The sequence below is a fragment of the Cynocephalus volans genome, chromosome 1, assembly GCF_027409185.1.
Source record: "Cynocephalus volans isolate mCynVol1 chromosome 1, mCynVol1.pri, whole genome shotgun sequence".
Taxonomy (NCBI): domain Eukaryota; kingdom Metazoa; phylum Chordata; class Mammalia; order Dermoptera; family Cynocephalidae; genus Cynocephalus; species Cynocephalus volans.
The window spans coordinates 188,260,334-188,287,551 of NC_084460.1; the positions used below are offsets into that span (position 1 = coordinate 188,260,334).

The 27,218-nt window shown below is 51.8% G+C and overlaps 1 protein-coding gene across 1 annotated transcript; it reads right to left on the bottom strand.

Annotated features, from left to right (window-relative positions):
* Positions 1–810: 810 nt before the first annotated feature.
* RIPK4 (receptor interacting serine/threonine kinase 4) lies at positions 811–25,515 on the bottom strand. Its single transcript, XM_063112923.1, has 8 exons — positions 25,334–25,515; positions 16,137–16,428; positions 11,026–11,174; positions 9,379–9,428; positions 6,871–7,029; positions 5,980–6,083; positions 4,312–4,576; positions 811–2,020 (listed from the first exon to the last, which is right to left on the bottom strand). Exons 1-8 carry the CDS (start codon positions 25,513–25,515, stop codon positions 858–860), a joined length of 2,364 nt encoding a protein of 787 aa, XP_062968993.1. The 3' UTR covers positions 811–857.
* Positions 25,516–27,218: the final 1,703 nt, after the last annotated feature.

Sequence of the window (27,218 nt, forward strand, 5' to 3'; positions counted from 1 at the left end):
GGTACTACTGATGTTATTCCAAAACTGAAGTGATTTCAAGCTTTTATTGATTTTTACATAAGTGGCTCTCGAGTTCCAAAAACGTTTTACGCAACAAGAAATGAACAGCAGCAGCAGGCGTGGTTGTGGCATGTGTGGCCACCCCCGAGGACTGACCAGAGGACACACTGGGATATGAAACAGCTGGCCACATGTGTGTCCCAACAACACCAGCTGCTACTGTTCACCTTGTACCACATAAAACATCATCACTCGTTTTTAAAGCCAACCCTGTTTCTTTAAAGTCATTCCTCACAGGCTAGACTACCCAATGTTATAAACATTTTAAACGTGTTTCAAGCAACAGCTGACATGGCTGTTCATCTATTAAAGATATTCTACAAACAAGAATCACACTGAAACTTTCTGGGACAGGCTTCCCCGCCCACCGCTGTGGATGCAGATCAGAGTTCCTCCTGCACCTGCTTCGAGCAGTCAGAGGTAGCTCGCTGGAGGATGGCGTGGACTCGTCCTTGCCCAGGCTTTGTCACTACACGATTCAGCGGCCTATGAGGAGCACAACGAAATGATTCTGACACATCCATCATCCCTTCCAGCACCAGGCGCCATGATCGGTGGATGGGTTGACCGCCAGGTGCATTTGCACCAACTTCACATGGGGAGCAACACGGACATCAGTAGTCATCCAGCTCCTGACGGCACCCTCGTCACCTCGTCCACCAGCCTCCGCTCGGACAGTGTTTTGACAAGCCACCTATGGGGTGAGTGGCATGGCCCAGCGCAGCACCATTCCATCCCCACAAGGAGCACAACAGGACATTAGCCCCACACAGACCCTGGTCTCCACAAGCAGCAGGCTAGGTCTTGCTTCGCCGGAGGAGTGTGGAGGTGGTGGCACCTTGGCTGCCCTGGAACTTGAGGCTCTGCAGGTTGATGTGAGCCCCATGCTTGAGCAGTGTCTCCACCGTCTGCGCATGCCTGCCCTGGGCAGCTAGGTGTAGTGCGGTGAGCCCCTGCTCGTCGGACAGGTTGATGACATCAGCGCTGACCAGCTCCTCCACCACCTCTGAGTGCCCGTGGGCGGCAGCCAGGTGCAGGGCCGTCTGGTTCAGGGGCCCCCGCGCCAGCACACTGGCTTTCTCCTCAATGAGCAGCTTGACGGTGGCGAGGTGTCCGTTCCGGGCAGCCAGGTGCAGGGCGGTGCAACCCTCTGCAGTCACTGCCTCCCTGCCAGCACCCCGATGCAGGAGCAGCCTAGTGGTGCTTGTGTGGCCTGTCTCTGCGGCAACATGCAGGGGTGTCTGTGCCAGCTGGCTGCAGACGTTGACATCGGAGCACAGGTCAATGAGGATGCGGGCCACACGGTAGTGCCCTCGCTGAGCTGCCAGGTGCAGAGGCGTCCTCCCGTCCAGTGTCTGGGCGTTCACACTGACCCCCGGTTGCTTGGCCAGCAGCTTGACAATGGGCAGGTGACCCTGCCAGGCGGCATAGTGCAGTGGCACCCAGGCATCCTTGCCCTGCAGGCCCACGTCGACGCCTCGGCGCAGCAGGATGCGCACGATGTTCTCCTGCCCGTGCTGGCAGGCCACGTGCATGGGCGTCCGGCCCTCGAAGTCCACCTCATTGACAGAGGCATTCTTCTCCAGCAGCAGCCGCGTGCTGGACTCGTCCCCATTCTGGGCTGCAAAGTGAAGGGCTGTCCACTGGTCCTCATCCTTGGCATTGACGCTGATCTTCCGGGCCAGCAGGAGCTCCACGACACCCCGCAGCCGCCTCCCCACAGCCACATGGAGCGGGGTGGCACCCCTCCTGTCAGTCAGGTTGGGGTTGGCATTGTTGAGCAGCAGCCACTTGACGCACTCCTCCCGCCCAGCCTCCGCGGCCAGATGCAGCAGGCTGGCTCCGCCGTCTAGCACCAGGTCCACGTCCTGCGGCTGCAGGATCTTCATCAGCCTGCTGGTGTCCCCACACACAATGGCGTCCACGAGCTTCTTCTTCTGGATATCTGTGGTGCCCAGATCTGCGGGGAGAGGCAATGGTGAGCAGCTGCTCACCTCTGAAGGCCTGGCTGCTGTCCCCACATGGCCCATGCCTCAGGGCATTCAGCAAGGACAGGTGTTGTCCATGCTACTTTATTTCATTTTAGATCTAGTGGGGCAGCCTTGGGCAGGTCTATTAATGTCTCCAAGGTGCTCTTAGGTCAGTTTGTGAAATGAAAATCACTCTAGCTGTCCTGCAGAGTTCTGATTAAAGGATGTAAAACTCAGAGCCCTGCTTGGTGCTTAGAAATGGTAACAACGGCTAACGTGCCTTCATTTAAAAAAGAAATGGAAAAAGGCACAGACTAAAAAGACCAGGCAGGAGCCATTCTCCACCTGAAAGCTTTGACAGCTCCCACCCCATGGACACCCCACCAATGCCCACCCACCAGCAAAGCTGTTGCCTGGAGCCAGAAGGGGACGGACGGTCCAGCACCCAGCCTGACCTCAAAACTGCACCTCCTTTCCTGGGGATACCACAAGGGATGTCTTCTTTGATAATCCTCAAAGGACCAATCTCTCATTTCAGAAGGACTGTCAGCCCGGGATTCAGGATGAAAACATTCTATTTAACACAAAAATGCTACTGCACTGTTTGGAGTTCTGATTCGCATGAATTAAGACTCTCCTGCCCCACATGAAATAGTCTCATGGGGACTCAAACAGAAGGTGGGAGTGTGGTGTGTTGTTAGGGAAATGGAATCCACCACTCAGACTTGGTGTTTTAACACTGGCATTTCTGAGCTGGGCCAGCCAGTAATGCTATCTCAAGCATGAAGACAAGATGTTATTTGAGAGTATAAGACTCGAAAAGAATGTTCTATATTTCTCCATGGGAGATGGTGATACATTTTTCTGTAGTCTTTGGCTTAGCCCTAACTCTCTTCTTCCATTACTCACTGCTTATCTCCCACCAAACTGGGTTTTCTCCACCCTCTGCCATTGTGGGGCATTTCCACAACCCAAAATGGCCTCTTTTGCCCCTAATATTCTACTCTAAAAATCCCAGGAGGCCTGTATGATCCAGGAAAAGTCCTCTCCTTTAAGAGGATGTCCCAAATCCACCAGGAAAAACAAATGCCCTCCCTCTGGAGATCTCGGCCTCCCTGTACTGTGGCCATGAGTGTAAACATCCACATTTCCTAATGGAGCTGCAGCACAGACAGGACAGGACCACATCTTATCCCCAAGTTGGTGGAGAGGGAGTTACAATAAGCACCAGCCCCAGCAGCCTGGGGCAGGGACAGAAAAAAAAAGCATCTTCTGAAAAGAAAACCCATCAAAATTAACATAAAAAGATAAGATTGGCTAACTGGGAAGGGCCCCACCCCAACAGGCAATTCACAAGCATGGCCAGGATGTTCCAACCTTCAAGGAAAACCAAACCAAAACATCATAATGCACATAAGGCACGGGCCAACAGTGACTGAGGAGTGTGGGGGTGCTTCCGGGCACTGCCGAGAAATGGGGTACAGGCCCGCACCCACACGACAGAGTGAACTCCAGGGTGTGGGGTTTGATTCGTCACTGGGCTCACTGGACGGGACTCAGGCTTTTCAATCTGCAGGTGGGGGTTAGCCTCTGGCCCTGTGTTAGCACAGGCAAGACCTCACTGCAGATGCGTGGCATGGCCTCTCCCCTCATACACTATTATGGATTGAATTCTGTTCCCCCAAAGTTTAATGTGTTGGAGATTTGGTCCCCACTGTGACAGTGGAAGATGCGAAATCCTATCATGGTAACTGAAAGGTGGGGCTTTGAAGAGGTGATTGGATTGTAGGACCAGGCTGTAGAAAACAGATTGATAATGGTGGTCAGGTGTGGTCCTGAGGGCTTCAAAAGGAGAGCGCATGAGAGTCTCTCTTTGCTCTGCCATTTTCTGCCATGTAAGACTCTGCATTGCTGTAAAGCCACCACCAAAGAAGACTCTCACTAGATGTGTTTCCTGGACTTTGGACTTCCCAGCCTCAGAACCGGTAAGCAACAAATTTTATTTTCTTACAAATCACCCAGTTCCAGGTATTTTGTTACGGCAATAGAAATGGACTAATACACATGCTAGGTGACCACCTAACAGCTAGCATGCAGCTCTAGGTCTGCATTCAGTAAACCAACTACATCACCCACACCCAAAATCAATTGGTTAAGGGAGAGAAAACAAAGAAGAATCACTGACAGGTCAAGAAACTGGACACTTGATGTGCCCTAATTCTGACACACTCTGCCCACCAAGCACATCAGTTCTCAGGACACAAGGGTGTCCTTTACTTACCACCTGTGGAAGGCTCCCGCTCAAAAGACAACGACAGGGACCCTCTGGAAGAGAAGGCAGAATCGACAGAAGACACTCCCGAGAGCCTCTTGCCGCTGCTAGATGATGGGAGCCTGGATTCGGAGGAGCTGCGGCTGAGCTCTTCGGGGCCCTCGATGGTTTGAGAAATGCCAGAGTCCAGCTGCGACAGCAACTCGGAAAGGCTGTAGTCGTTCTCAAAGGCTGGGGCAGAGGCACGCTTGAGGCGCGTGGACACAGGCACCACCTGCCAAGAAGGAGAAACAGGAGCTGGGTGGAGACTCCACCGCACCCAGTGTGGCCCATCCACGCCACGGATACAGAAGAACTGGTAAACCACACGGAAGCAGGGGACAAAGAAGGAAAGAAGGTGAGCATCACTGATAAGCAGCACAGACAATGTAACAATTTGTGACCAAATGCACGCAGCACCAGGGAGCCAAGAGACTCAGGGCTGCAGTCACTCTGCTGGGTCTGTCCAGCAGACCTCACAGACGTCATAGACATGGAAAACCCAGCAGGTGCTGCTCTGGATGCCACCTGCTCAGCGGCACCGCAGGCAGCATCACCCAGACAGAAGGCAGACCATAAACAAGCTGCAAGAACATGAAACCCGAGTGGCTGGACTTTATCCCCCACAGCAGGTCAGCAGTAGGAAGGAACAAGGGAGGAGGTGGGAGTGGGCCCAGGTCCCCCTCTCTGACTTTGTCAACAACTGTGACCTCACCTTTGGGGCCATGTAAGCCTGGCTTGGGGGCTGTGTGTGGACAAGGACGAGGGGTGGGCCTGGCTATGGCGACACGGTGTGATCCAACCCAAAAGACACTAATGGGGTCCTTGTGATAGGTCTCGCTTAGCAGGCTTCGAGGTGGGAAGACTGCTGAGTGCTCTGACCTTGGGGCCTAGTGCCCTGGGCCACGCCCACTTGCAGTCTCCTTTCTTCTGATCTATGCCAGGCCTATCTCTTCACGGCTGCCTCCCCCGGCACCTTTACTCCTGACTGTCACATGCACACCATGTCCCTTCATGTTCACAGTGGGCGCCCCATAAACATTTACTTATCTCCTGACATTACACTGATGGCCTGGGAGAAATTGCCCAATACCAGATAACGCATCATAAAGATGGTTTATCAAGCCGCACTTTACAAGTCTGCTACCCTCTTATTGCCTGAAAGGGTATTCAGCGAGCCCTAGCGCCTGGACTTTCTCAATACATCTTAAGTAACCTGTGTGACAGTCAAAAGAACAAACCACTATGAGGAGTTAAAAAGTGACCAGGTCACCAAGCAGGGTGCAAAGACACACAGACCACCAGATCTCTCTCCCTATCTGGGCCCAGGAGGGGCTGGGGCCTTCAGATCCCCATGGTTCAAAGGGTGTCCAACAACTGGCTATTTAATATCCAGTGTGAGCCCTCGATGTTCATGCTTGATCACAGATGGGAGGTGGGGACGGGGACATAGCTGGACAGATGAGTCTGGAGGTGCCGAGGGACCTAACTTCCAGTGGAGCTGGGCACAGGGCAGGGCTCAGAAGGGAGAGAGAGCATCCAGACTGGCAAGGGAACTTGCAGAAAGGAGTCAGTTTGGAAAATCCTACCGCTGAAGCTGAGGAAACAGAGATGCCTGTGAGAAGACCCCCCCGTTACCTCGCTCTTGGGCTCTGGGGGACGTGTCACATCCAGGTCTTGAGCTGTTTCCCTCACCTCGTCATCAGGTTTTTCGCACAGGTCCTCAGTTTCAGAAGTAATTTCTTTTGGGGAGGAAACAAAAGTGGGCATGTCACTCAGATACACATCATCCCACACACACTCTACTCAAACATTGACTTTGGGGACCCCAAAGCCTCTTTGTAGCACAGGATGAGCGGGGCACCATCAGCCCCGTAACTTCTCAGGCAGCTTGTCCCAGGCTAAGCTCAGCAGAGAAGCCCCACCTGGGCCTCCCATCGACAACCATGGCAGGTTTCACCAGACTCAAAGCAGAAGACTTCCTCAGGGGAACTCCACCTGCCGGACGCCCCAGAGCAGAGCTGTCAGCACCTGGTAGGTGAGCCCCCCAACTCCATTCACATTGCTCCCCCTGTATGTTTTAAATGCCATGATTACTTTTAATTTCATCAGGGTTACTTTCCCATCCAAAAGACCCATCTATTGCATGAGGACAAGACCCCAAGAGAAGAGCAGAGCAAGGCCCCAGCCACCGGCCACATCAGTCTCCTAAAAGATGCATCACTATCTGAACTTGAGACACCAAGTTTCAAGTTCCTCTAGGCTCCCTGCGCAGCAAATCCAGCCCTGGCTGGGAGCAGGGGGTGGACAGCTGCAGCAGACCACTCAGTTCCAGCTGCCCCATCTGCCTGTGTATTGGGGGCCACAGGCAGGTACGTGGGCCACCTGCTTGTGCAGGCCATCTTGTCCCACCTGTCTTTCCACATATTGCTCCCCACTGCCTGGGCCCCAACCCTGTCCCGGTCACCAACTCCACCTCCTATGACACCAGAAGGATGGTGCAGCAGCAACCCCTCTGCGGGTGCTCACCTTGGAAGGTGGGCCGTGCCCGCGGGTCCTCGTGCCAGCACCTCTGCATGAGGTGCAGCAGGTGGCTACAGGCACGTGGCCGCGGTCTGCACACAGGTGGCAGCTCTGGGCGGTGGCCCTTCACTACTTTGACCATAATGTGCAGGATGTTCTTCTCATCTGCAAAGGAAAGGCACACAGGTCAGGGAGGCTCAGCGGGGCAGGGAGATGGACTTCTCAGCTTCGGGAGGAAACGAGGCATGTGGGAAGCCACTGAGGGACCCACTCCATCCGTAGACACTGCTTTACTTCCCTTTCTAAAGCTTTCTTTAATTCTTATCCTTACAGGGCATGCTGCTCTCTATTTTCCCAGTTTTAAAAACTACCCATCTTGCAGGGTTATGATTACCAAATGGAATCAGTGCTTTATGTCACACAGTATATCTTTCTGGACATCCATCAAAGGAAAACCGGGTTAAAAAGAGAACAATATCTGACAAAATGAGTTCCAAAGCGGCCTGAGCCCACCAAATGGAGCCACGCTGTCCAGCACCCAGGTGGACCCCACTCTCCCTGTTCCCATCCCAAAGCTCAGCCACTGCCCCGCCAGCCAGGCCGCCAGCTCTCCTTGTGGATGTGCCATGGCTGGGGTGTATAAGGGGGGCCCTTCTCCTCCACTCACAACCTGGGGCTCACCTGTCCTCCCTCCCAGTCTCCTTCGCAAGCGTGCACAGGGATATTATTATTATTTTGTCCACATCTTCTCCCCTGATTGGGAAGGGCCCTAGGTGACTCTCAGTGGGCCAGGTTCTTTTTTCTGTTCAGCCTAAAACCACACACTGTCCATGTCAAGCAGGACTCAAAGCTGCATGTTCCCAACACCCGCCTCACCCCCATGATTCCACATGCGCCCAGGTGAAAGCAACTCCTTGGAGAGGCAGGTGTGGAAAATTGGCCCAGAGCCACCGGCAGCCGCCAGGAATCGACACTCATGTTTTGTTCCACTTTCCCATTAAATCTTGTGCAAGACCTATTGTAACTATCCAGAGGTTATTTCCATGATAAGTCAGACTTCCAAAACCAACAGGTCCTCCACATAAAAAGGGAGTGACCTAACGCAAACACCTGGAATATTTTCTGCTGCTAAACACAAGACCGGAAAAGCTCGTGAGACACCTTGTACTCCTGCACCTTGACCCCCCACCCCCCGCGTCTACCAGGCCATAAAACACGGGACTTCAGTCCTTGATATTTACACCATGCACCTGGCTTTGGGTGTCACCACCATCAGACAATGTTATATCCAACTGGCACGCTGCCACACTGGAAAGCGTTCAGACCGTGGCCCTGCATGGGGGAGGATACGCATACGCAGTTAGGGAAGAAAGGGTGGGAGGTGGGAGACCATACAGGTACGACCTCGCTAGAAGAGGAGGGTAAGGATGTGTTCCAGTCTTTCCATGAGGATTTGAAAAAGCTCCCAAGATACTCTAAATCTTGCGATTCTCAGAGTTCTCCTTGCCCTGGCTCCTTGCCTGTGCCCCAACTAGCAAGGGATGCCCAGACCTGGAGTCACACGCTCACCTGACCTGTACTTTCAGACATTTTTGGTCACATCACAAAGTATCATGAGTAGCCCAGAAATGCCTACAGAAGAAGGGAATCTTTCTCCAATGAAGCTAAGAAGTACTTGATTTTTACAATGAACAAGCAGAAGCATTAAACCCTTGAGGATATAAGTCAGAAGCCTCCTGGATAGGGGAAGGAGGTACTGGGCAGCTCTCAAGCTGGGCAGGGCACCCTGGTGGATGCGTTGAAATGCACTGGAGGGTTCTGCAGGCTGGCAGCACGATGTGTGAACGTGCTTAATGCTATTCAACTGTACGATCTGAAATGGTGAACTTCACATTTATGTTAGGTGTATTTTACCACAATTTTTTTTTAATTAAAAAAGATTAAGAATTTGCTGGAAATATCTGGAACAGGCAAATCCATAGAGACAGAAAGCAGATTAGTGGTTGCCAGGGGCTGGAGGAGAGAGGAGTGGGGAGGACATGGGATTGCATTTTGGGGTCACAAGATTGCTCCATAACTAGAGAGTGGTGATGCCGGTACCACATCACGAATATCCTTAATGTCACTGAACTATACAGCTTAAATGGCTAAAATGATAAATTTTATGTTGTATGTATTTTACCACCAAAAAATAAAAGTCAGCTAGCACCTAAAAAAATCCATGGATTGTACCCCTTCAGATCTGTGCCTTTCCCTGTATGTAAATTACACAGATGGCAAGAGTGCTTTGTCAGCACATAGAAATGCCAGCAATGAGGTGGCTGCAGACTTGCTGGGCAGGACAGAGCACCCCCCACCCCCTGCTGTGCTGGCTTCAAGGCCCAGAGCAGCATAGCACCCATGGCAGCGTGATCACAGGTACTGTTTAAGGACAGAGAAAGTACATTATTCCCAGAATCTCCCATTATTCTAGGAAAGACATATACACTACACCTCAAAGACAGGTCCACTTACCTGCAAATGGTTTCTTCTGTGTAAGCACACCCCAGATAACAATGGCAAAGCTGGAAGAGAAACAAGGACGTTAGTATCTGTGAGCTGGAACCTCAGATAAAGTCAAAAGCTCCAATGCATAGTGACAAGTTTAAAGAAAACCCCTCCGAAGCCTTCAAAAGAGAGAGAGAGATAACATTGAGATATTTCCCGTGAGTTGTTAAAAAGACAAAACACTTGTAGTGAGACCTGTCACGTGATAGATGAGATGTTCAACAACAGACATAACGCTGCCACTTGACCTGCAAGTCTTCCAGCCACACGAGGGATCCCTGAAGGGGTGCTGTGCTATCACAGGACCTGAAACTCTCAGGGACAATGGCCGTCTGCTGGTTTACCACCCTTTCTTGCAAGCACTGGGCACAGAGCAGGTGCTCAGGCATTTGCTGAATAAATGGCTGAATATGTGGTAGGCAATTCACGTCCCTCTCTCCTCTCCTATGATTGCATTCCTTGAAGACACAGATTCAGGTTCTGATCAAAACATTCCTGATGGAGGCTCACTTAGATTTCATCAGAGGGTTGTTAAAGAAAGTGCACAGAAAACATCAGGAGGCAATCCTGATGTTTCAGCTGTTTGGGCATATATATAAATTACTCTGGATACACAAAAAAAAATGCCCAATCTGATAAATTTTTTTTTAAAAAAAGAACAAAACAAAAAACAGGAGTCCAAAACTTGAGCCACCCCTGAGCACTGAATTGACAGAGGCACAAGAATCCACCATTGAAAATCAACAGAAATCTGCAAGTTCAAAAGTTGGAACTCTCGACTCTAAAATAGTGTCTTACTCTTCCCAAACTCAACAAGCTGTGACTAGTCCCTGAAGTGCCATTCCCCAGCGACTCAGCACTCAAAGGCACAGCTAAGCACAGGCACAATGGCTATTGTCAAACCCGCCCCGCCAGGTCTGCAGGCGGTGGAGGTTGGGGTGGGAGTCACAATGCGCAGGGTAACAGCCACAATGAGAGGCTTAGGTGCCTGGTGACACTCCCCTCCCTCTTTTCTTCTCCAAGAAGTCTGTGTGACTAAGACCTGCACAATGTGAAAAAGGAAGGGACCGAGTGACTCGGGGACTGTTCTCTAGGTACAGAAATCCACTGAACAGCCTCTCTGGTGGACTTTCCTCCATCAAAGGTAAATGACATTAGGAAATGGAAGTTGCTTACTTCACAAAACCCAGAGGAGACAATGTTGGAGAGCCCAAATCCACATGTATATAGAACATGGTCCACTTAAAGCAGCAGGTTCTTCCAACAGGCAAGTCACAAAACCCACATTTCATAAGCACACCAGAGCATTCACAGTGCAGGAGCTGCCAGTCTGGTTACGTAACTGGCTCCACCTGGCACCAACAGCAACTTCTCCATCCTCAGCCAGCAACACCCACAGGAAAGAAATGTCTCTTGTATCCCTGGGGGAACCTGTACCCACTGGCTAAAAACCCCAAAGTCAACAAGCATGCACCCCTTTCATTTGGACTGAACCCCATATTTGATGGGCATTGAGGAGCCTTTCCAAAAGGTGCTATTCAGGGCATGAAGAATGGAGGGGTCTGAGCCCCCAGTCCTGCAGGCACAGGAACTGGGGGACGGCATGCCACACACCTGTACACATCGTGCTTGGTGTCAAAGAGCCGGCTCTTCTCCCGGATGCGCTCTGGAGGGAGGTAGGCGATCGTGCCAAACAGGCCGTCCATGCTGAGGTCATGTGAATGGGATAGTCCGTTGCACTTGGCCAGCCCAAAATCGGAAATCTGCAACACAGCAGTCAGCCTTTAACAGTGTCACTCGACGTACCACGAGCTGACACTTAATGACATTTTATCAATACCACCCCTCAGCAGTGTCAGATGGCTGCACAGAGTCAGGATGTGCTCCCAGAGCTTTCCAGAAGCCCCTGCAAGTGCTTCCGCTCCAGGCAGTCCTGTCCCCAGGTAGGCAGGGAGACATGGACACTTGGCAGAACCAAGTCTGGAGTCATTAAGAGCGACACGCTTGATGTACGGGGAGAAAGATCACACTCTAAGGAAGGAATGCACCAGGAGAGAGCCCTCAAGACGAACTGTCGTCTGGCTTCTACGAGGCATCCTGTTTGCCACTGTGGTTAACAGCCCCAGTGGCCATCGAGGGAAAAGCAGTGCAGAGTTTCTGGTGAAGAGAGACAGTCTGCCTGCTAGAGGATCCGGTTATGCAACCCGCCAGCTGGGGGGGGGGGGGGGGCAGGCAAGCGGCAGCAGGTCCTTTAAAGCCCTTTAAAGGGAAACACACCTTCAGAAGCCCTTTAAAGCAAACAAAACACACACCTCGTAACCTCCACGGGGCATTCTGCTTTCCACCTGGAATGTGTCGTGAGCAACAGACGCTGGCTGGCTCCTTCACCAACACACGGATCGAGCTACAGTCTGATAAACATCTCTTCCCCGAGTGAGCATGCCTCCCCTCCTCCACCCACGGGCAGGAGGCAGGTCTCCTTTTGTTAGAGGTGTTCTTAAAGCTCACTTAAACTCACAACTGGGGCCCATTCAGGCTTCTCTGGGGAGCATCCTCTTCCTACCCACATCCCCATCTCCAGGTGGAAATTAGACCCTCTGAAGCCAGCTGTGGGTGGGATTCAGCCACAGTGCGTTAGCATTAATGGGATTCCTCTGATCCATGGAAAAAACTCCTTTCTACTCTCCTTCAAGGCTTGTGGATTTTTTTTAAGCCTTCTAATTAACTCTTGGGCTCCTCCTCTGACACAACTATGGAGAGAAAGGAAACAGGGCTGAATTGGGCATTGAATTCTGGGCTGGCTGAGCCCAGGAGGTGAGCTAAGGTGTCCCTGATGACTCAGTCTTCAAGCGACCCATGAGCACATGGGGGGCCAAGGGGAAAGGCGTTGGGCTAGGCCCCCCATCCCCACAGTCAGGCTGTGCTGCATACCGGCCGAGGCTCACCAGGGCAAGGTGCCAACCCTGGGCCCCTTGCCGTTGTGTGTGTGGCCTCCACAGCCCTTGGGAAAACCCCCACCCCCTCCCCATATGGAAATTGCCAATTTCCGAGAGTAAAGCCATCATCCGATCCTGCAAATCTGTAAAGCAGCTCAAAGCTGGGAGACAGAACGTGTTGTGACTCTCAAAACAAGTTTGTGAACAGAGGCAGTTTTAGTTCAACAACCAACAGCCACATGGGGACCCCTGGTCTGCAGCATTTTCTCTTTCTCTCTGTCACTGTCAGAAACAGCCAGCCACTTCAAAATGTGCTTGATGAACAGCAAGGAAGCATAAATTCTCTGTAAAAGCCCCGGCATGAAAATGCAAACTCGGAATTCAGAACCACTGAGGGCCTCTTCCCTCCCAGGACTGGGCCCCAGGCCCCGGCTCATTCCCTCACAGCCTTTTCCTCTTGCCCCCAGGGCTGCCCCCTCACTCTCTGCTCCCTCAATGGCAGACCCCACGGCAATGTGCTACGACTTACAAACACACTTGCCAACTGGCCTCTGCCCCAGTATCCCAGGTACCCCCAAGCTCACAGCCCTCCACCTTTGGGGTCCAGCTGGACAAGACTAAGAGGAGAAGAAAGCTCTTTAGACACAGCAGAACACAACCCTCATGTAACCCTTTGAAGACAGTCTGGTCTGGGCAAACTGGATATATAGATACAGCCTGAGATTTTAAGCCAAATTATTTCATTTCTAACTTGAAATTGATTACATTAAAATTAGTATTTTAATAATCAGTAATAGAAAGTATAATTTAACATTAAGCATATTTAACACACTTTGCAAAGCAGGTGCTTGCTGTGAAATCTTCAGTTCTGATCATGCTATGTACAAAAAGGTGGCCTACATCTGAGCACGGAGAGGGGTGGAACGGCAGCTTATGATCTTATTTCAAAATCCCAAGTTACGGTCATATGGCTTCAAATGCTGTCCACTGAGAACTGCCCAGGAACCTGACGGCCAGTCTATATGCAAAGTGTCCAAGCTTTGTCTTCAGGAATGGAAGTGCTGACTCTCTGAACATCAAACACACGCCCCCTGCTGCCCTCCACACACCCGACTAGCTATTTCTAAGAATAAAAGAAACATGTTGTGTAAATACATTTTTCTGCTTGTCTTTGGGCTTCTCAGGGGTGACTAACATGCCTGATTAAGAAGGGCGTCACGGGGTTCGTGGGGTGGAGGGCAGCCCCGAGGACATGGCGTCACTTCCTGTGGGGCAAGAACAGTTCCCGCCAGGGCTTCCGGCTCCTTTGTTGGCCACCTGGACCCCTTAGACACATGGACTCTTTAAGGAATCTTCACCCATAACAAACTGCCAGGAGCCGCCAGCCCTCCAAAATCAGATGTTTACGAGGAGGGGAAACGACTTGTTGCAGAACTTCAGATCAACAGTGCCATGACCTACAGGGAAACTAAGCTGCTGTTTGTCAGATGGTCAGAGAACAGCACTCACTTCCTTACTGGGTAAGCATTAAGCACCTACTGTGTACCAGAGTTGGGGAGGACACCTCCATGAGCACCAACATCCCCGCCTTGGAAAAGACGGTCTACCTTAACAAAAACACCACCAGGCACTGTGCGAAGCACTGCGCTAAGCACTTTATGGCCGCTAACCCCTGACACAGCCTAGAGGTTAGTGTTATCACCCCTCGGCACTCAGAAGGGAGATGTCACTGTGTTCTCTAGAGAATGTTCATATGCCCTGCCCCCAAATGAACACCCCGCATGCCCTGTCAGGAGAGAGACAGGAGCCATGTGGGAAGGGAAAGAGCAAGACAGAGCCACGCCAATGACGGCCGCGCCTGCAGACCCCTGTCCAGCACACCCGAGAGCCCAGGCAGTAGTTGGCGTGCATTCAACAGCAGCTTCCGCCAGAACATGCACGCCACACTGCCTTTCCCTACTTCAGCAGTCCTTGAAGATGGGGCAAGGCGTTCATGCACCCCCTATCCTAATCCAACCATGCCTCCTGCTTCCCCTGCCCCCTCAAAATCCCAGTCTTCCATGGCTTTTCTTGGACTTTTTCCTTCACCTAAAGAGTCCCCTCCCGGCTGTATCTCCCACTCCTGACAGCAGAAAGGCCCAGCCCTGCAACAGCCCACCCTACCCTTAGGAGCTGCCCACTCTGCCCTTATATCACTGCTGGGTCTTAGCCACTTGGATTTATGAACATATCACATACAGCAGCAGCAGGTCAGGTGGGAAATCAAAGGCCCAGAGGCCACAGAATCTGGTTCCAGCCTCATTTAACCCCTCTAAGCCCCAGCTTATCAAAGGCCAGAGGCCACCGTCCACTCTGCCTCTGCTGTGAAAACTAGGGCAGGTACCGTAGTGGAGCCCCTGGCACACAGTAGGAACGTTATTACTTCCCCTTGTTTGCATATGCTGCACCTCTGAAAGCAAAGACCGTATTGATCACTGAGCCCGCAGGAGCTGCACCACCTGTGAAGACCACCACAAATGTTAGCTGAGACTAAAGGGCCCACATGTGAAGCCCAACCATGCCACCCACAAGGAAACAGGAGGCCCAGAGGTCCCAGAATGTGAGAAGGTGCTGGAAACCATTTCTGTCTCCATTATCTTAATTCCTTGTGTCACAGAGCAGGACAGTACTTGCATCTTCTAGCTAAGATCTATTACTGAGCAACACCTTCCTAAGAGACAACCTTCAATTACTGTCCAAAGTGAAAACCTCTGCCTGGCTGAGCGCGGCTCCTGCATAGCTGCAGAGCCAGGCGCAGGGAGCAGTGTGTGCATTCCACATGGGCCTTTGCTCACCTGCTCCCAATCAAGAGCTAAGGGGCAGGGCTGGGCCCCAAACTCAGGCCTTTCCTGCTGGCCAGGCCAACAGAGAGGCCTGGAAGTGCCGTGCAACCAGGAACAATGGCAAAGTGACCGAAGCACACGGCCAGATCCTTGCCTGTGCCACGCACAAAGAGGACAGGAGCCAGACCCTGCCCTCAGATCCCTCCCACTCACCCGCTTGCAAGCCCACATGCTTCTGTGCGTGACAGAGGAAGGGCCGACACAACCCCATTGTGTGGACCAGCACACGGCCCCGGACCTCCTGCGGGCATGTGGATGTCCCCACATGGGATAAAAACATGCACCACCCATGGGGTGGACAGGACAACCCTGGACACAAAGACCGTCCAAGGGATAAACATTCGAGGAAGTACAGCCATGGTGCAAAAATGACAATGTCAATAACTGCTGACTCCAGGCGGCCGCACCTGCTTGTTGGTTATATTACCCCTCATATGTTTCTGTTTTATAAACTCATCAAAGAAGGAAAAAAAAGCAGACAGAGCTGCAGGCCTGCACAAATGCAACATTCTGCTCTCCAGGCTCTGAAGCCCCTCTGCAGAGCACCCCACGGTCCCCCTGCCAAACCTCCAAGGGGAAATCATGCCTTTACCATGGAACCGGAGCTCTCACATGGTCCACACATGCTCTGATCTCTAATCTGATTTCATAAGACATTCACAAAGACCAGAATCCATAAATCCATAAGCTTTTTTCCAGAGTGCCCAGAATATAGTCATGGGCCAGGATTGCTCGAGATACACATCCTGTGGTGTTTACACCAACCACAACAAGCTCAGGGTTTCCTCATGCTGAGAAAGGTCTTGGCTCCCGGGTCTTCCTTGTCCCCCCCCCCCGCAGAAGAACCACCTCCTTTCCCGCCCTCGTCCTGACCTGGAGGCTCCTGTGGGCACTGTGCAGGCCCTACCTTGACGTGGTAGTGTGCATCCAGCAGGATGTTGGCAGGCTTGAGGTCCAGGTGCAGCAGCGGTGGGCTCATGCAGTGCAGGAAGTTCATGCCCACTGCTGTCTCATGGATGATGCGGAAGCGCAGGTCCCACGGCAGTGGCTCCGAGGCCAGCAGTTTCTCCAGGGAGCCCGTCTCCATGTACTCCATGACCAGCCCCACGGGCTCCCTGCAGATGCCATACACTGGCAGGATGTAGCGGAACTTGGCCATTTCCATCTTCTTGGCTTCTTCCAAAAGTTCCATGCGCTCCCTGAAAAAGTTCAAAGGCGTGAGGAAAACGCAGCAGTCACCCAGCCACACACACAGAGCACCTAGACCAGGGGACATCCAGCTCCAATGGCAGAGAAAACTACTCAGAGACACCCACATGGAGCTCACTTTAATATCACATTATTAAATGCTGGGCCTTTCAAAGCCTTCAGTCCTGAGGCAGCTAGAAATGCTAGCTGAGGTTACTGTGAGTGATGGGGAGAGAAGGTCTCATAGTTACGGGGGTACCCACCAGTACCACCCCGCTAATGCCTGGGGTCTCGAAGCCTGGAAGTGGGTGCTCATGATCTCTTCTCTTGGGATGTGGGAAGAGAAGTTTAGGTTCCCCTAAAAGTTGCAACAAGTTATCTGTCCAAGGAACCCAACTCACTTTCTCTGCCTAGGCCCAATACTTTGGCCCAATTATTCCTGAATGAAATCTTGCCCCTTAATGGAACATTACTAATTTCAAGCAGGGGGTTGCCGAGGGCCAAGTCCAGCCAGCCAGCAATTTTTTTATTGTGGTAAAATGTACATAACATAGTATTTATCATTTTAACCATTCATAAGTGGACAATTCAACAGCATTACATTTACAAAGTTGTGTAAACATCACCACTATCTACACCAAAACTTTTTCATCTCCCCAATGAAAATTCTGCACCCATTAAACAGTAACTTCTCCTCCCTGTCCCCGGTAACCTCTTCTACCTTCTGTCTCTTTTGGCTCTTTACGGTTGAGGAAGACCCCACTGAATACATATATTACATTTTGTGCACTCACTCATCTGTTGATGTGTCACTTGGGTTGTTTCAACCTTTTGGCTCTTGTGAATAATGCTGCACATCTGTACAAATTAGTGTACATATACCTGTTCCAGTCCCTGCTTTCAATTCTTTGGGATATACACCTAGGAGTGGAATTGCTGGATCTTGTGGCAGTTCTACATTTAAACTTTTGAGAAACTGCCAACTTGTCCACAGCCTGCCACCTGTTTTTGTAATTAAACTTTTACTGGAAGGTGGTCTCTCCCACTCATTCATAAATTGGCCATGGCTGCTTCTGCCCTTCAAGGCCCCATGGCCTACAAAGCCTACAAAATCTATTCTCTGGACCTTCAGGGAGAAAGTCTGCCAGTCCCTGGTCTAAGTCACTCCCAGGTGCAGCCTGTGGTTTTACAGACAAGAATCCCAGGGCAAAGGTCTGCGTGCATATTATGGGTCAAAAGTCTCAGAGTGAATTCAGGGAAAAAGGCCGACTCCCATGAGGTCATGTTTTAGCCATGGAGGATCTAGGTCAGCAATTCTCAAACACAGATCCCATAGACAGCACCCAGGAAGTTGGCTAAATACAGGTTTCCAGGCCTCACTCCTTGACATGAGTTCCAGGTTGGGGCTGAAAACCTGCTTTTTAATAATAAGTTCCCGAAGGAAATGTCCAGAACCACACCTGGAGACCCAAACTGTTCCAGCCGGGAACTGAGTGGCTTTGGTGTCTACACACAGGCTGTGCAGCCAGCAGGCAGGGGCAGCCTCCAGGTGACTCCTCCAGAATGCAGAGCCGCAGCTCTGCTCCCACTGTTCTGTCGGACCTTTCAGAGCGGGGCGCAGCCTGCTCCCCCCAGTGCCAGCCCTGCAGCAGCTGCTGGGAAACCATGCAGTGCCTGCTCCCAGTTTCTAGCCTGCCAGAGAATCCTAAACCAAGCCAATAAAACACACCTATTTCTTATTGATCTGGTCTCCCCTTTGAGACTGCAGCCCACTCTCTGTTTCCCATACTGTTATGAAAACATTTCCCTGTGTAGGAAGGCCAGCAGGTAAGCAGGAGCACCCATGATTCTACAGTTTACCAAAACCTGCAGTACGATTCCCTCCCCTGTGCTGAACTTCCACTGGGGAAATTCCCATATAAGCACCAGGGGCTCAGAGGTCTCAGCCCCTCTGCCCACCCCAGTGCAAGCCCCACAGCTGGGAGCTGAGCCCCAGGTGAACACACACCAAGCGGAGACTTCTTGTCTCAGAAAACTCAGATCCCCAGGTGTAGACCAGTGGTTCTCAACTAGAGGTGATTTTGCCCCAGGGGACATGGGGCAACGTCTGGAGACATTCTGGTTGTCACAACTGAAGGATGCTACTAAACATACTACAATGCATGAGACACACCCAGGCAAAGAATTACCTGGCCCCAAATGCCAACAGTGCCAACTCTGAGAGCCCCTCATGTAGACCAAGTTAATGCGTTTTCAGCCAAACTGTAAATAAACTAGTCTAGAATCACCCACTTAAGCACTCTCAGACCTTACCCTCCCTTTGTTTCAAACTGTTTATTTGTTGATAGGTATCTGTGAACATGTTAAGAGTTGGTGACAAAAGAGACCCCTCCCAGCCTTCATGACATCTACTTTCTAGGGGAGAAGACAGAGAATCACATGAAAAAAGAAGCATGGTGGAGAGTCCAGTTACTCTGAAGGGGAAGTTCAGAGGGCTGTGGGAGAGTTAAGGGGGACCCCGAGTTAGAGTGGGGACGGGCAGCATAGAAGGCTTGAGAAAAAGTAAGAGAAGCTGTGACCTGCATAGCAGCCCAGGGCGGGCGCGGAGGCTGAGCAGAGCAGCTCCCAGCAGACCACAGGCTTGGCGAGGAGAGGGGGGCAAGTCGCAGTTGCATGACACATTCTGGAGGAGAATCAATAGGATCAGATGATTGACTGATGTAAGAGGACAGAGACGAGGCAGCAGCGACCCTGGGTCTCCACCAGGAGGCACTGGACAGTCCCCCATGCATGGAAGGGGGTGCACCCCAGGAGGAGCAGGTCAAGGGATCGTGGGGGGCGGGGGGGGGGGTAAAGTAAGTTTCTTTGAATATACTCCATAAGTAAAGAATCCCACTGGCCTTAGGGAACAAGTAAAACAAATACCAGGAATGAATCATTTATTACTACAAAACAGAAATAAGTGAGGCGTGGCTTGCTTTCTTAGCACTTTGGTTAATTGACCAGTTAATGGAAAACAAGATGTCCACAGGAGTGCGATGCCGGCCTGTGGGGGTCCCTGGGCTGTGCCTTCCTTCCTGGGAAGCTCCACAGGGACAGGTTTGGGGGCCCTGGGTGTCCTGGCCCAGAACAGCCAACCCCCCTTCCCACAGCCACAGGCCAGGCCAGGCTCTGGGACCCGACAGCAGGCCAGACTAGGAGGCAGATTCCAACACACATCCCAGCCTGGTGACCAACAGTCCAGACTGGGCCGGTGGACTCCCAGCCCTGCTCCCCGTCTCAACAGCATCTGAAAAAAAGGAAAGTAGAGGGCTGGATGCCAACGACCTCTCCCTCCTCCTCCTCCTGGAAGATACGTGGCCGTGGCTGTGGCCGAGGACCCGTTTGTTATTTAAACTAGGACTGGTACAACTACCACCTCTGATGAGGTCACTAACTCCCAAGTTGTTGCAGATGGGACTTAGTATCTGGTGCTGCTTCTGTTTTATATCTTGTTAAGAATCAGTTTTGTGATTTGTCTGTTTCCTATGACTTTTATTTTCTTAAAAAAAAAAAAAGTGGCCAGCTTGCCACCCCTCCCCTACCCGTGTGGGTCTCCCTTCGCAGGGTGCTATACCCAGGTGACACTGGCATAAGTCCTCCTGCAGGAGAGAGAGACCCCTCCAGTGTGAAAAAGCATGAGGCACACCCTCGTCTGAAGGTTTGGAGGAATTGACAATCCTGATATTTACAGGCTGGTCATCAACCAGGGTCATTTTCCATGTTAAGCATACATTCCAGGAGTGACTGCTGTAAGCCAAACCTGACTGATAACCAACATGTATTTTGAGAACAAAGTCAATGAAATTAAGGCTGAATTTCTATTAAGTGGAAGCTCTGAGGCACTCTGCAAGTGTTTTCTTCCACTTGCCCAAAGGGCTTAATACATAAAACCCAGGTGACTTCCTACTGCAGAGCTCTCTACTGACTCCCTAACAGTTGCCGGCTGGCAGCAGATCACACCTCCTCCCACTAGCCCAAGAGCAGAAAGTTCCCGCCTGCCCCGGGCCCTTTCAGAAGAACAAAGTCTCCATTTACATTATTAAAAAATAAAAATTAGAGAAAGAGCTGCCACTGCTGGTTTGCTCCAGAAAGCTGATCACAGCTTGAATCTCCAAAGGGTGTCCAAGCTGGCTTCGCACAACTGTCTGAAGAAAACCGGGTAAGATTTCCTCCTTCACCAGCCTCACCTTTCAGGACATTTTGTCCAGGAAAATCAGCTATCCTGGAAAATAAGCCATTGTTTTCAGGGACAAAATCACTTTCTCAAGACAGTACCATCTATGTCTTGGGGCAGACAGGAAGGGGTTCAGGGACCGCCCAGCGAGGGGCCCACCCACCAGGACAGGGGGAGGCTGGGGCTCCCTGCACGCCAGCCTTGACTCTGTTCAGAGGGAAGCACATTCACAGAAACTCTTCATACCACTTATTTATCCTGTAACCACAGGGCCAGAGGGCCCCAACCTTTCAGCCTTTCTTTAGTCACTCCTGGAACCACACCCTGGGGTGCCCCAGTGGCTGCCACTGGCTTTCGGAAGCTCCAACCCTTCCTGGGTCGGGTGTTGGCCAGCAGCATCTGCAATTCAATAAGCTTGAAATGGGCCTTCTGCAAAGTCTCAGCAAAAGGCACTTCCGATGAGCGAGATCTAGTAGAAGTGCTCAGAGCACAGAAAGAAGCCACCGATTGTTTTGTTGTCAATGGAAATTATTTTGTTAAAACATTTTTTTCCTCTAAGTAGTGCTTCTGGCTTATGTTGCTGGCCACACAAAAGGAACTGGAGATCTATTGTTATTACCATTATTTTAAGACCTGAAGAGATTTTCAATCCCGTCCAGGAGCTCGCTGCTGGGGACACTGGGGAAGCACAACTGTCTGGTGCCAAGTGTTGGTGGCATTCCCACCATCGCCAAACCACATTTCTTACTGTTAATGGCAAAGTGGACATTTCTGGGCCACTAGAACACCCTGACACTAGTCAATTAAAACACAACCTAAAGCGTAGCTATGGTCAGGCACAGCTGAGTAGCATGGTCATCATATCTCCATCCCCTCCTTCGCCCTTGAGGGAAAGGGATGCTAATTCTGTTTCTGAGCCGTTAGGAAGAAAACGCCCTCACCTCACCCCTGAACCTGCTTTGGGTTCTAGATGGAAAATTTCTGGGCATTCATAGAACCCAGTTGGGGTTCTATTTTTAACTCTTAGTAGCATTTACCTTAATTCAGTTTTCTTCTCATTTAGGGCTAGCCCAAGCACATTTTTCCCCATCTCAGGGAGGGCAATGGAGTAGGGAGAGCACTGGAGTAGGGAGAAATATTGTCACCTCAATCATTTCTAAAAGAAATCTTATAGAAAAGCCATGGGACTCTCCTCCCAGCTTGGACGAAGACCACGTGGATGGAGAGGGAAGCCACAGTTTCCCCCTCTGGAAGTAGGTATCTCAGAAAGGGAAAAGAGCAGACCCCTGAGACAGGGTCTTCCGAGGTGAAGAAGCAGTGAACTACAGAAGGGGAAACACGGATGGGGGCAAGGGGGTGAGAGGTGCTCAGGTAACAAAGAGATCCGCTCCACAGAAAAGAAAGCTGGCAACCACCTTCAGGAAAAGGCAGCTGGAAATATGGCTTCACCACTGTTAGCTGAGGCCTCTCTGCCAGGCCTTTGCACACCAATCCAGCTGCATCCCGGGAGCCTCAGAGGGGTTCCCACACAGCTATTTTTAAAACCGACAAGGAATGGGCTTGTCCGATTGTCAGCCCTGCAGCTACACACCCGGGGTTTGCTCAGGCTCGCCCCAGCTAGCTGGCGCCCAGCACAGCATTCACCACCGCCCGGGACAGGCACTTGGTTATTCTGAGCTTCCTCTTAGCTGGGGGCAGGGAGGGGAGGAAGGGAGACTTTGGGGTCACTTTGTTCTCTCCTAACTGGCAACAGCACCCATCCCCACACGCCACCTTAGGCCCCATGACCCCCTGATGAGGGTCAGATATCTCCCCAAAGCCACCCACAAGACCCTCCTGAGGCACTAAGCCCCATAAGGAGGAGATATTCAGATCAATGAAGTGTCACTTGTGAACCACCAGAAGGTCCCATTGGTGGGTCCCCTCAGCAAGCACTTCCCTGCCCCCGGGGAGCCTCAACAGGTGCCTAGGGGATGCACAGCCTCTGACCTTTCCTGCACAGAAATACATGCTCACACCACCTAGAGCAGCTGCTACGTGGAGGAGCCCAGACATGGCCAAGGGGAGGATAAAGCCTGGGGCAGGAAGCCAGGAGACCCCAGCCAGCCTGGACAGCAAGCAGCCCTGGCCAATAAAAATCAGCCTTGCCCACACCTATACCTGTGGTAGGTCCCTGTGCAACAAGGGGAGAGGGCCACAAATGACTCCAGTCACCCTGGAAAAAGGCAGACCCATGTGCCAGGAGGGAGAGGTACTGCCCCTCAAACAGGTGAGGCAAGACTTAGCAGAAGGGGTATAGAGCTGGGGCTGCACACAGAGACCGCAGGAAAATCCTATTCCTTACTCTCCAGCACTTGCAGATACGGGGGCAGGGCAGGAGCAGCCAATTAAGAGAGCACCAACAAATTTGGCGGGGCGGGTAGAACAACTATTTCAAGGTTTAGATGCAACCTTGTATGTCTGCAATAGAACCAGCTCCTCCTAGACCACAGTAGGCTCAAAGCAAATTCCTAACACGAACCTCAAGCTGAATACAGTCAATAATTAACCTAAAGGACTTCTTTACAAAGAGCGGGGGTTTCACCATCTTCTTGGAGAAACCAACCACTGCTGCAAATGTAAAACTCCAGCCTGCCCTACATGGCCTGGCCAAATGCAGGAGGTGAGATGCCTCCTGCTGGGTGACGCTGACCTCAACCTAGCTGCCCAACATGCCATCACCTGCCTGCTTCGGGCAGGGCAGGAAAGGCTTCCAGTTAAAGGACAAAACACTTCAACCAGCCTATGCAATCTCCTAAGTGACCAGCCTTGAGTGAAGAAACCCTCCTCCAACTAGGCCATCCAAGAAACAAGGGACCTGGTCACTGGAAATAACAGAAGCGACTAAGGATACATGTCGATGAGTCACGGGAGGAAGTGCCTGTTTATTCTGCTCTTCCAATATAAAAATTGGTGTTACATCTACCTTGATGAATAAAACTTGCTTCCAATGGAAGACTACATCAGACAAATGTCACCAAGAGCCCCTAAATGCCCCTATGGAGAGGGTCTCACTTTTCAAAATCTTACCACCGTCTGATATTCAAAGCGGTTTGGATTTCACCAAAATAACCACAGCGCCCCTCCCAGCCTGAGAAGCTCCCAGGACCAGGGGTCTGTGCACAGCCTCGGCAAGCACCTCACCTCTGAACCAGTGGTAATTTTATGATACTAGTCATCACTCTACTGAAGTTTCCAAGAAACACTTGGTTTGGGGGTTACAGAAAAAAGCCACCAATAGCGCTCTACTATGTAGTCTCCTAGCCAAGGCCAGGGAGACACAAAGGAAGTGTCCCGGAGCCTCTTATCCCAACAGTCACTGTGTGCTGCGGCAGCACATACCGCCACCCAACACAAGCATCACCGCCACTCTGCGGAAAAGCTGCGGGGTAGAGGCCCCAACACTCAATAGGTGGAGTATTTGATACCAGGTCTCCGCGGCAGCAAAGGCTAAACGGAGTGTAAAAGGAGATGCTTCTGAGTCTGCGTGCGTCTGACTGAATAAGGGAATCTCCACGTAAAATACAAATACAAGGTGACTTCCACGTACAATGTAAATTTCATTAAAGGATAAGTACTTAAAATGTGCTAAACTGAAGCTTGCATGTAAACTATTAAAACTCAACTATAAACAGTAAAATCCGGGGGGGGAAAAAAAAGTAGCTTTTCAAGAATCTTCTCCCTCTCCCCACCCCCCAAATTATGCACAGGCCACAATCGACCCACCAAATTAGGCACAGGAGGCTGTGAGGCCTTTCGAACCGTCTTCATTCACATGAGCACCCCTCTTAGGGAGGGACAGGCAGGTTCCGTCCTGGCTTTGGGGTGCCGGAGGGCCCTAGGCACGGCCACAGAATGGGTTAACGCAAGGCCCTTACCCAGAGATTCAACCTCCAAATAAAGTCAGCTGAAAGGAGAGTGTGCGGCGAGGAAGCGCTGGGCGTAACAAGACCCCCGGCTCCTGCGCGACCCCAGCGCCAGGCCCGAGCCCTGAAGCGCCAACGCGCAGGTGCCCGGGCGCCGAGGAAGCCTCGCCCAAGCCAAGCCGGTGCTTCCGACCGAAATAATTATCGTCTTACGCCAATTTGTGTTCCAACTTAAATTACTAAGTAAGTCGAACGGAGTCAACTACGCTCACAAAGCCCAGATGCCCACACGTCAATTTTTCTAAGCCCAGCTCAGACCGCAGCGCCCAGGTGGGTTCCGGGCGGGCAGGCCGCGCCTCCGAAGGGCGCTGGTCCAAGGCGCACGGCGAGCTCGCGACCCTGAAATCCGGGGCCACTCGGGAAACCAGGGACCGGGAAGCGCCAGGGTGCAGGGCCGGGCACTTCACAAGGTCTCGGGCGAACACGGCCCCCGGAGGACCCCCCAAGGAACCGCAGCCCGGGCCCCGACGTGCGCAATTACGCCCGGAGCTCGCCTCGCCGAAGCGCCCCCCGCGCCCCTGCGGCCGGGACAAGCCGAGCGGACACTGCTGGGGGCTCCCGGCCTCGCTGGAGTGTGGTTCCCCCTCCGAGGCTGCTCGGGAGGTGGCTCCGGTGGGGGGAAGGAGAGTTCCTCGAATCCAAGCACCCCTGACCCTGGCCCGCCGCCGCGCGCCGCTGAGCAGCCCGGCCCCGTCTCCCGTCCCCCTTCCCAGCGTCCCCGCCCGGGCCGCTGACCTGTCGTCGACGTGCAGGCTCGGCGAGCACTTGATGGCGAGCCACGTCTTCCAGTGGACGTGGCGCACCTTGTACACCTGCCCGAAGCCGCCCGAGCCCACCTTCTCCCAGCCCGCGAACTCGCCCGCGTCGAAGGTGCGCAGCAGCCCCAGCGCCCACGGGCTCCCGCCATCGCCCTCCATCGCGCGCGACCTGCCGCCGCCCCGCGCCGCCGCGGCCGCCCAGGTGCCCAGGTGCTCGCCCCGCCCCGCCCCTACATCACGTCACTTCCGCCGCGCACGCCCCGCCCCCGCCCCCCGCCCTCCCCGCGGCGCCGGGTCGGTGCCGACGGGCCGACGGTCACTGTGTCCCACGGGGTCCGCACAGCGTGAGGAGGGCTGCGACGCTCGCGGCGGCTGGCCTGCTTTTCTGTGTGTTTTTTTCCTTAAATAATCGTGGAGGCACTTGTAGTTGTAAGAAATAATTCACTTTGCTCAGTCTCCCCCAGGGCCATCGCCTTGCAAAACAACTTTGCAAAAAAAAAAAAAATCTATCACCCAGCGTATTGACTGCCATACAGTCACAGACCTGACTGAGATGTCCCGTGCCTCCTCGTCCTCGCTTGCCTGTGTTAAGTTCTGCACTATGTTATCACCTGTATGGGTTCGTGTAGCCACCAGAGTCAAGATACAGAGCATTCCATCGCCACTCCTGTGGCCCTTTTACAACCGCATCCCCAAGCCCTGCTGATCATTAATCTGTCCTCTATTTCTCTCTCTCTCTTTTAATTTAAAAAATGTTATGTTTACATACAAGAATCATACGGTACATAATCTTTGGGAATTGGCTTTTTTCAATTCCTTTCAGATTCATGTCTTGCTTTTTTATACCGATTTCCCCTTTGGAAGTAAACTTTTTTTGTAATTGCCTTAACAGCAAATCTAAAGGCCATTTTAAATGCGGCAGGGGCAGGGGTTCCCTTGTCCTTTCCTGGAAAACAGAGTCTTTTTACAGATGGCTTGAAAAGGAAGGATATTTTTTCTACTTTGGGGGTAAAAAAATTACCCAGCCTTGGAAAAACATGTGGGTCACAGGTTGAAGTGTCATCTCAAACTCCCACACCTCAAAAACACTCATTCCTGTACAACTGCACAGTGAGTGAAGGCTTACTCTTGGCCAAATAAGATGAATAATGGGGACAGGATGGGGGAGAATTTTAATGACATTAACTGTGTTTGTGTTAGTCACCTGAAAAGAAAGAGAGGTTGCTCCTAGTATTGGAAGCTTCATTCACTTCTTGCACTGGGCTCATGGTGATCTTATTCCACAGCCTGTAATTGGGCCACATGTCCCCCCACTGCTTCCCCTGCCCCCATCCAGACCTCTCTGAAGCTCTCATGACACTGCTAGCTTGGGGGCCTCCTAGAAGACCAGGCAGACCCATCCCTTCCTGCGTAATCTTGAAATTAAAATTGGGTTCCATGAGGCTAAGGTGGCAAATGGTTGTTTTAAGCTTGTTTGTAGTAAATTTAGCTAGTATATAAACTAACGTTTTAAAAATAATTGGGGTTTTGAATATATGAAGATAACTTGAAAGTAAATATAGTCATTATTTTGGTGGGAAAAAGATGAATTGAATAGAAGATGAGTCATGTCCCTGTTTCCGGGGTTCAGCCCTAGGTGCATTTCTCCCTCCAGACTCTACAGTCTTGCCTGCACGCAGCTCGGCAGCCGTGGGTGACTAACAGCCCACACCAGTCAAGTAATAAAACACTCCAATTTCATTTATTTAATCATCTGTGTGCTTCACTCGACAAATATTTATGAAGTGTCTGCTGCAGCCTCAGTACAGTGCTCCTGGGCCCAGGAATCAGAGCCCAGGGAGACCAAGATTGCCAGCCCCAGC